This window comes from Oncorhynchus tshawytscha, linkage group LG02, assembly GCF_018296145.1.
Source record: "Oncorhynchus tshawytscha isolate Ot180627B linkage group LG02, Otsh_v2.0, whole genome shotgun sequence".
NCBI classification, from domain to species: domain Eukaryota; kingdom Metazoa; phylum Chordata; class Actinopteri; order Salmoniformes; family Salmonidae; genus Oncorhynchus; species Oncorhynchus tshawytscha.
The window spans coordinates 20,305,138-20,315,382 of NC_056430.1; the positions used below are offsets into that span (position 1 = coordinate 20,305,138).

General features: G+C 39.8%; 1 protein-coding gene across 1 annotated transcript; it reads right to left on the reverse strand.

Moving 5' to 3' along the window:
- Positions 1 to 7,170: 7,170 nt before the first annotated feature.
- On the reverse strand, positions 7,171 to 9,761 carry opn1sw2 (opsin 1 (cone pigments), short-wave-sensitive 2). Its single transcript, XM_024381444.2, has 5 exons — positions 9,143 to 9,761; positions 8,685 to 8,853; positions 8,338 to 8,503; positions 7,612 to 7,851; positions 7,171 to 7,477 (listed from the first exon to the last, which is right to left on the reverse strand). Exons 1-5 carry the CDS (start codon positions 9,531 to 9,533, stop codon positions 7,379 to 7,381), a joined length of 1,065 nt encoding a protein of 354 aa, XP_024237212.2. The 5' UTR covers positions 9,534 to 9,761; the 3' UTR covers positions 7,171 to 7,378.
- Between the last annotated feature and the right edge of the window lie 484 nt (positions 9,762 to 10,245).

A 10,245-nucleotide genomic window follows, 5' to 3' on the forward strand; every position in this document is an offset into this window, starting at 1 on the left:
ATACAGGCAATGGCTTCATCAAACAACACTGTTTCACAACACATCAGTGACATTTTTATTTTTTATTTTATTTATTTCACCTTTATTTAACCAGGTAGGCTAGTTGAGAACAAGTTCTCATTTGCAACTGCGACCTGGCCAAGATAAAGCATAGCAGTGTGAACAGACAACACAGAGTTACACATGGGGTAAACAATTAACAAGTCAATAACACAGTAGAGAAAAAAAGGGGAGTCTATATACATTGTGTGCAAAAGGCATGAGGAGGTAGGCGAATAATTACAATTATTGGCAGGAGATGTTTTGAAACAATTACTGCTTCGCATCAAGCCAGTGAATTCTATGCGTTACAGCTGGATGAGTCAACAGATGTGGCGGGCCTGGCACAGCTCCTGGTATATGTCCATTATGTTTATGGGGGGTCAATTAAGGAAGGCATCCTCTTCTGCAAACCACTGGAAACCAGGACAACAAGAGAGGATATTTTTAAAGTACTGGACAGCTTTGTGACATCAAATGGATTTTGGTGGTCAAGATGTGTTGGTATCTGTACTGATGGCAAAAAGCCATGACAGGGAGACATAGTTGAGTGGTAACGCGAGTGCAAGCAGTTGCTCCTGATGCCACTAGGTTACACTGCAGCATCCAGCGAGAGGCTCTTGCTGCCAAGGGAATGCCTGACAGCTCGAAAGACGTTTTGGACACTACAGTGAAAATGGTTAACTTTGTTAAAGCAAGGCCGCTGAACTCTCGTGTATTTTCTGCAATATGCAATGATATGGGCATCGACCATGTAACGCTTTTACAAATTAAATCAAATTGTATTTGTCACATGCGCCGAATAGAACAGGTGTAGACCTTACAGTGAATATTACTTATAAGCCTTTAACCAACGATGCAGTTTTAAGAAAATACCTAAAAAAATTAAATTCAGGGAAAAGTGAGATAAGAAAAACAAATAATTAAGAGCAACAGTGAATAACAATAGCGGAGCAATATACAGGGGGTACTGCAGTGCATCTCCTCCTCATGGACTACACCAGATTGGCCAGTTCTTTCTGTGAGATGTTACCTCACTCTTCCACCAAGGCACCTGCAAGTTCCCGGACATTTCTGGAGGGAATGGCCCTAGCCCTCGTCCCAGACGTGCTCAATGGAATTGAGATCCGGGCTCTTCACTGGCCATGGCAGAACACTGACATTCCTGTCTTGCAGGAAATCACGCACAGAATGAGCAGTATGGCTGGTGGAAATGTCATGCTGGAGGGTCATGTTAGGGTGAGCCTGCAGGAAGGGTACCACATGAGGGAGGATGTCTTCCCTGTAACGCACAGCGTTGAGATTGCCTGCAATGACAACAAGCTCAGTCCGATGATGCTGTGACACACCGTCCCAGATCATGACGGACCCTCCACCTCCAAATCTATCCCACTCCAGAGTACAGGTCTCAGTGTAAAGATCATTCCTTCAACGATAAATGCGAATCCAACCATCACCCCTGGTGAGAAAAAACCACGACTCGTCAGGGAAGAGCAACAGGCTCAGCCTATTGCGAACAGTCTGAGCACTGATTTAGGGATTGTGCGTTCCTGGTGTAACTCAGGCAGTTGCTGTTGCCATCCTGTACCTGTCCTGCTGGTGTGATGTTTGGATGCACCGATCCTGTGCAGGTGTTGTTACACGTGGTCTGCCACTGCAAGGACGATCAACTGTCCGTCCTGTCTCCATGTAGCGCTGTCTTAGGCGTCTCACAGTACGGACATTTCAATTTATTGCCCTGGCCACATCTGCAGTCCTCATGCCTCCTTGCAGCATGCCTAAGGCACATTCACGCAGATAAGCAGGGACTCTGGACATCTTTCTTTTGGTGTTTTCAGAGTCAGTAGAAAGGCCTCTTTAGTGTCCTAAGTTTTCATAACTGTGACCTTAATTGCCTACCATCTGTAAGCGGTTAGTGTCTTAACGACCGTTCCACAGGTGCATGTTCATTAATCGATTATGGTTCATTGAACAAGCATGGGAAACCCTTTACAATGAAGATCTGTGAAGTTATTTGGATTTTTACAAATTATCTTTGAAAGACAGAGTCCTGAAAAAGGAACATTTATTTTTTTGCTGAGTTTATTATTCCAGCCCAGGCACAATGTATATTTTGGCCACTAGATTACAGCAATGTATGCGCAAAGTGTTCGACTGAACCAATGAATCATTGCATTTCTGTTCACCATTTTGTATGAGGACTGCCCAAATGTGTCTAATTGATTTATTAATATATTTTCAAGTTCATAACTCTGCACTCTCCTCAAACAACACTATGGTATTATTTCACTGTAATAGCTACTGTAAATTGGACAGTGCAGTAAGATTAACAATATGGTAAGCTTTCTGTCAATCAGATATGTTTGTGTCGTAGGAAATTTTCGTGTTACTTACAACCTCATGTTAACCATATTAGCCTACGTTAGCTCAACTGTCCCGTGGGGAACCCACCGCTGTAGAGCAGTGGTTCCCAAACTTTTTATAGTCCCGTACCCCTTTCAAACATTTAATCTCCAGCTGCATACCTCCTGTAGCACCAAGGTCAGCGCACTCTCAAATGTTGTTTTTGCCATCATTGTAAGCCTGCCACACACACACTATACGATACATTTACTAAACATAAGAATGAGTGTGAGTTTTTGTCATAACCCGGCTCGTGGGAAGTGACAAAGAGCTCTTATAGGACCAGGCCATAAATAATAATCAATAACTTTGCTCTTCAATTAGCCATCTTACTTATAAAACTTTATTTGTTAATCGAAAATTGTGAATAACTCACCACAGGTTAATGAGAAGGGTGTGCTTGAAAGGATGCACATAACGCTGCAATGTTGTGTTGTATTGGAGAGAGTCTCAGTCTTAAATAATTTTCCACACTCAGTCTGTGCCTGTATTTAGTTTTCATGCTAGTGAGGGCCGAGAATCCACTCTCAGATTGGTACGTGGTTGCAAAGGGCATCAGTGTCTTAACATAGCAATTTTCCAAGGCAGGATACTCCGAGCGCAGCCCAATCCAGAAATCTGTCAGTGGTTTCTGATTAAATTACATTTTCACAGAACCGCTTGTTGCAATTTTGATGAGGCTCTCTTGTTCAGATATCGGTAAGTGGACTGGAGGCAGGGAATGAGAGGAATAACGTATCCAGTTGTTTGTGTCATCTGTTTTGGGAAATTACCTGTGTAATTGTGCACTGAACTCACTCAAAAAACACAGAAAAAAATACAAAAAATACACACAAAAAACACAAAAAATACACAAAAAATCATACAATGATGGAAAGACCTGTGTGTTGCCCTTGCTAATGCAGACAGAGAAGAGCTCCAACTTCTTAATCATAGCCTCAATTTTGTCCCGTACATTGAATATAGTTGCGGAGAGTCCCCGTAATCCTAGATTCAGATCATTCAGGCGAGAAAAAACATCACCCAGATAGGTCGCTACATACGGACCGTTAGTGGAATTCCCATGAGAGAGTAAGGCTTAATTGGAGGTTAATTATTTGACTTGGCTACCTGTATTTGACATTGTGTTGTTATTTCGCTGAACACCAGATGGTTTAATTTTATTTTTGGCAGTGAAACGAGGCTACCCAGTTAAGAAAAAAAACACACCGAAATCTATATCCCTGTTGAAAATTATAAATGGACTGTTTGAAAATGTTAATGTATTTTTTTTTATACAAATGTTTTTTATTTTATATTTCGTAATTTATTTAAAATGTAATATTTGGCGTACCCCCGACAGCATTGCGCGTACTCCTTTGATTTAGTCCTATTCTTTGACCTTGATTTTTGGTTGAGATGGACATGTGAATCCAACATATCAAACTGGAATTAAAGTCAGACTAAGTGAGTGGCACAGATGGAACTATCAAAACACAATTCAACATCACTTAATATCATTACACTTCAAATCAACCAGTGCTTGAAACCCTGGGCCTATGTATGGTCTATTTTAGTTGAATCCGAGGTTGAATTGAAACAATAGCTGTTGATGACTTTGCAAATGCTATATAGTCCTAAATAGATAATTGATAATACATAAATTAATAGAGTATGGTCACATTTCATTTGCTCTGCTAAACCTACCCTTTTGAATGACTTCGATAGCAACAGTAATTCTAATTCGTTTTTAAGTGGAGGTCGCTCAAAAATCATTCTCACAATAGCACATTGGTAATAGCTGTAGCATCTCCAGTAGTAGGTGGTGCCCAACTTATTGTTTTATAAAATTTCTTCTGATAGTGGATAAAACATTGAAGATGTGACTTTGTTTAAAAGGAACAAATTCAACATATTTAATACAAGGTTTGTCTATATTTACATTTGGTTATCATGATGACATGATCCTATGGTTTACATTTTAACCTCAAAACAACAGTTTACGTTGATTACTTTTTTCGATTCCAATGTATTTGCCATGTAGATTCCATGTCACAATACGTTGACAAAACAACGTTGATTCAACCAGTTTGTGCACAGTGCGTTGCTACCATGGATAGTGTCAGTTACATCTCACCAACAGACTAAATCCTTAACATGTTGGGTCCATACTTGCGAACATTAAAACTTTTTCTCCATCTCAAAATGCTCATCAGCCAATTAAAATTGATGATTTAGTTGCATGTGATAAAACGCTACATGTTAGCTGTTCCCATTACATAACCTGGCACATTTAGCCCTATGCTAATCTGAGTAGGTGGCAGTGAATAATTCCTGTAACAAATTCTGCATCAGCCTATGAAAGATCTTAGACTTTATATCCACCAACCAATGGCATTTCTGGAAAATAGGGCAACTTGGCCATCAGAGAGATATTTTAAACCTCCAAATTCAACGTTTACTTTTGTTCCACTTGGTCCGTCTCAAGTGTAGAGTACAAATAATTGAATGACGCATCCTTGACTAGGCTACTAGCTACTAACGTTAGACAAAATGTTTAAAAAATTCACGTTTTCACATATCTGACAAAATACCATGTTTTTGCTCATCCATTTCACACACACATCCATGTGCTTTTACGGAAAAGAGATTAACGAGGTCTAGAGCGGTTGACTCCAAAACAACAGTGCACTTTGACCGTGCCAAGTATTTTGTTGAGGAAAACACTGTTCACTGCTGGTCCTCGATGCTCGATTCAAATAACGCATTTGTGACCAAGTGAATGATTATAATAATGCATATAAAATGTGGTAAATATACGTGTCGGCCTACACGTCTACGTAATAAATGTAAGCAATAATCAACGAGGGTCTATGCGTTCTATGGAAAATAATGCAAAATGCAGCTCCTTATGAAATGTATTCTTAATCTACATTTTCAAGATTTGGTGGGATTTGAACAATCCGTGGCAATAACGAGGGGGTTATGAGGTTGGTGGTACTATAATTGCAGAGGACGGGCTAGTAGTAATGGCTGGAGTGGAATCAGTGGAATGGTATGAAAATATTAAAATATCATAACTTCCTCCCCTCAGCAGCCTCCTGTAATTTGAACAGTCAGTCAAACACACGTGATCTAGTTGCTTTGATTATCAGAACATGCCATTGGACTTCTGTTCAGGATGCTTTCAAGAACAAGTGTTGAATTACATCTACAGACTTAGATCGACATTGCATCTTTGTATCTGTCCCATTATGGTTTCTGTGAGAGCATGGGCAGCGCCACTGAAGCATCCCCATTTTGAAGTAGTCTGTTTTCTTCTTTTACTTCTTCTATGAGTTGGCAAACAAACTGCAAGGATTCACACTGCCACCTAGAGTGTGTTGTTTGAATAGGTATAAAGCCAAGGTTGGCAATTTGCTGCCACCTGCAATTATGAAATGTTTCCTCACGAATATAATTAATTTGCTGATCCGTCCTTGTGACCTGGATGGAATTATATTATCCTTCCTTAACCTATTGGAAGTCCCACCCAGTTGACAACTTAAAACATGTTGAAAGTCCTCAATGGCGCCGCCCATGCTAAAACAGGTTTTTGGGCACTAGGGCCCTCTATCTCTTTGATCACGTCCAACTACATCAACAAATATAATTTTCCCATATGGAATTTGTCACGGGGATATAATCACAGCCAGCTGTGTAGGTTAGCATAGGGCTAAATGTGTCAGGTTATCTAATGGGAACAGCTAACGTGTAACGTTTCATCAAGTGCATCTACTGTACGTCAACAATTTTAATTGGCTGATGCACATTTTGAGACTTGAACGTTATCTAATGTTCACAAACATGGACTCATTATGTAATCCAATGAGATTGTAGACTTTGGTGAAACAGATAATTAGAATACAATACATTTGTGTTAAACTGTTAACATACGTTGATGGGCTTCCCCAGTTTTCTCACCATAAATCCTGTTCATCTCCATGTTCCATGTAGCATTAAGTTCTCAGCACTAGTCTAAGCAAGTTCTCTTACTAGTCTAAGCCATATGATTGTAAATAATAGTGTTCAGGAAATTACAATTGCTATCAATATCCTTTTATTTTTCAGCACTTGTGTCTTAGTCTTAGTGCAGTATTGTGAAACCTGCTCCCTGAAAAAAATGTGACATTGTAGGATTGTGGAACATATAATGTGTAATATAATATAGTCACATTACACTATGCATTATATCGTACATTCATAGAAAAAAAGAGTTCCAAAATGTCTCTTTGGCTATCCCTATAGGAAAACCCTTTTTGGTTCCAGATATACACCTTTAGGATTCCATGTAGAGCCCTCTGTCGAAAGGGTTCAACATGGAACCCAAAAGGGTTCTACCTGGAACCAAAAAGGGTTCTACAAAGGGTTAACCTAGGGGAGAGCTGAAGATCCATTTAAGGTTCTAGATAGCACCTTTTTTATTTACTGTATGATATGATGTGTATGATGACATATGAATTCAAGATTGTTGGCAACTATTTAGAACTGCTGTGCTGCTACTGAAGTCCAAATTGTAATACTAATTTTCTGGCTACAAACTTAAAGACCTATGTAAAGTGTATTTGCCCACTTAAATATTGAAAATGTACCTTTTGTGTTTTATTGTCTTGTTTTGAACCACGTTGAAGCAATGCATCATAATGCACTCTATGTAAAGTGAGTATAGCGACACAAACACCCAAACCAATAAATGAGTTAAAAAATATGTACTTTTTGTGTGCATTTATTCTCATCTCTCTTTAATGCATTTAAATTGTTATAGCTACTCTTATAAGATTATCATACCACATATTTTTGACAACACCTTCAAGGATAAAACATCCTGTTTAGTGCACATTCAATATTATTTACAATATACAAATGATCATACAGTAGCAACAGTTTAGCAAGTAAAATAAAAATAGAGACGCCCTCTTTAACCAGCAGAAGACACTTGAGTGACCGAGGATGTTGATGATGCTTCCTCATCATCCCCGGACTTTAATCCCAGCAAATTCATCATGCATGAACGGAACTGAAAGTGAGGAGGAAGACAATCACTGACGGGGAAAATTATATTATGAAAACGATCATGTGACTAAATAAGGAAAAGTTATTTACGGTATTAAGGTAACCATTCAACCTGACACTTAAAAACTATAAACATACCAGCTTATTCATGAAGACATAGATGAGAGGGTTGTAGACTGTGGAGGCCTTGGAGAAGCAGGAAGGTATGGTGGCCAATCGGAGATCAAAGGGTGCACCGCGGTTTTGTACAACCCAGACAGCAAAGGAGGCATAGGGCATCCAGCACACTAGGAAGCCCACCACCATCACCACCACCATCTTCGTGACCTCCTTCTCTGCCTTCTGGGTGGAGGCAGAGTCTGCCTGTGCCGCGGCAGCCTGTGTGGGGAGATAAAGAGGGCATGATTCCAGTGCTGTTGTAACAGCCTACTGATGTCAGTATCTCATCCCAAAGGCTTCCACTAATAATCACTATGACATGGATAGATTCCAAAATAAGCAGAAGAAAGCATGTTCTCAATTTAGAATGTCTCTAGGTTGATTGTAATTCATTAAGATGGTGGTTAGTGTTTTTGAAATGTTTCTTTTCCTACCTTTCCTTTGAACCCTTTACCCTTTTTCATGTAGGCTTTTTCGTATACATTTAGCTAATTCCACTCGAAATGACTTAGATTACCATATTATATTTTATGTTAATCCTTGTATTGTAACTAAATATGTGCTGCTATATGACAATAAACTTTCCCAAAAAACTTCTGTGACTACATTGTTTTCTATGTATTGTTTCCCAGTGATAAACAATGCCCATGTTATCATGTAGCAACTAATTCAAAGTATCTCTTCCTCTGTGTAACTTGCACATACCGCCTTCATCATGAAGAGCAGCTGGGCATAGCAGAAGACAATGACACTGAATGGGACTCCGAAGCAGAAGAAGAAGAGGAACATCACATAGGACTCATTGTTGTATTTGTTGTTTGTGGTGTACCAGTCTGGTCCACAGGAGCACTGGAGACCTTCTGGAATGTATCTGGGGAAGAGAACGGATCACAGTCCTCACCTTCAAATTCAGGAACAGTGTTGCACAAGTGTTGTATCCCATGTACAAACCAAAATTATTTGTTTGTGTGTCTGGGAACTTGCGTATGTGAGGTGTTTGTACACACAGAGAGAGAACGAGACAGAGAGATAGGAGTGAAAATGACACTGACCTACTCCAGCCAAACAGAGGGGGAAGACTGGCAGCCAACCCAAACACCCAAGTGATTGCACAGCCGATTATTGCATGTGTGCTCTTGAATTGAAAGTTACCGACTGGCTTACAAATAACCAACCATCTTTCAAACGCCACTACTGAGAGAGACCATAAGCTCACCATACCTGCAATGAAAATAAAAGCACATACATGAATGGTTTATAGGGAGATGTGAATATCCTTTTTACTATGAGGATTGCTAAAGCACTGCTACAGATTATCAATTTACCAAAGGATTGAAGCATACAAACTGTCAAAATAGATGTGAAATGACTAAATGAAAAGAAACGTGACACCAATACATTCATTTCAAATTGTACATATTAAGCTTGTATATTAATAGACAATAAAAAAGATGTTCAGATGCAATTGTGCTCATAGTTGTAGTATTTGTAGTCTATATATTTTCCTTACCGCCAAGAGTAGCTGTAAATCCCTCAATCTGGCATGCAACCGATCCCATGATAAAGTATCTGTAGGCAAAGGACAAGCTGGCGGTGGAGGATCCAAACATGGACACCAGCAGGTTAGCTATTGCCAAGTTCACCAGAATGTAGTTGAGATGGGATCGCAGCTTCTTGAACTGGATAGTACACACGATGGTAAGGACGTTGATAGCAGTGCCGGCAACAAATAGGAAGAACATGAAAAATGACATGCCATAGAAGATAGCACTGCCCGCCAGGTGGTCCTGAGGAACCAGGAAGGGGCTGAGTGAAGTGATGTTGTTGGTATCCAGCGCGATAGGGATGTAGAATCCTTCCTGGAGCTCCACGGGGCGGGCATTCGACCTCATTGTGTTCATTTTATTTGATAACCAATTTGTTTTAGTATAATCCCCACTACCAAGGTTTCCCCACTACCAAGGTCTTATAACTACAAAGATCTATTCCATTAAAAGGAGAATAAGTAATTCAAAATGCGTTAATTGCCTGGTATCTACCTCAGGAGCTCGAAGGTTGATCGCATGTCCTGTTGGGGAACTAAGTGGACTTTTATAAGGCCTTAAGAGTGATATCACAGTGCCCCACCCTCAAATGAAAGATGTCAAGTAATTTCCTCAACACACAAGTCCTCTAATACAACCACACACACCTGCACATGTATATAAGACACAGTTCCTGAACGTAATCTTCTTTCCGTGCAGAAAAACCTGGATGATAAGGATGATCCCATTTACATAGATAGCAGTTCAGTGTTACTGCAGCCAGCTAATCTTCTTTCCAATGCTGTTAAGCCGGCTAATGGTACGCATTTCAGCCTTTCGTAATCTGCGCTCTGCTGGTTTAACTCTGGCTTTGTGCTGGATGTCTTGGTCTTTAGGGACTTATCCATAAATGCTTTTGACGTGCCATCAACACTTTCTTTAGAAACAGAGGACTGAATCGCACAAACAATTGAAATAGGGTAACATGAAAAAATAGCTCACACAGAGGTCTTTGGTGTTTATCTAATAAGCTTACAACAGCTGTCCTGACTGTTTGTAACCTTTAAACATTTTTGAATTACTTTGACAA

Excerpts from the sequence above, each read along its gene's own strand:
- opn1sw2 (XM_024381444.2), bottom strand. The coding sequence starts at position 9,533 with ATGAACACAATGAGGTCGAATGCCCGCCCCGTGGAGCTCCAGGAAGGA. Across the intron at positions 8,504-8,684 it reads CCTCTGTTTGGCTGGAGTAG|ATACATTCCAGAAGGTCTCC; the intron begins GTCAGTGTCATT and ends TCTCTTCCCCAG. Across the intron at positions 7,478-7,611 it reads ATGTCTTCATGAATAAGCTG|TTCCGTTCATGCATGATGAA; the intron begins GTATGTTTATAG and ends CCTCACTTTCAG.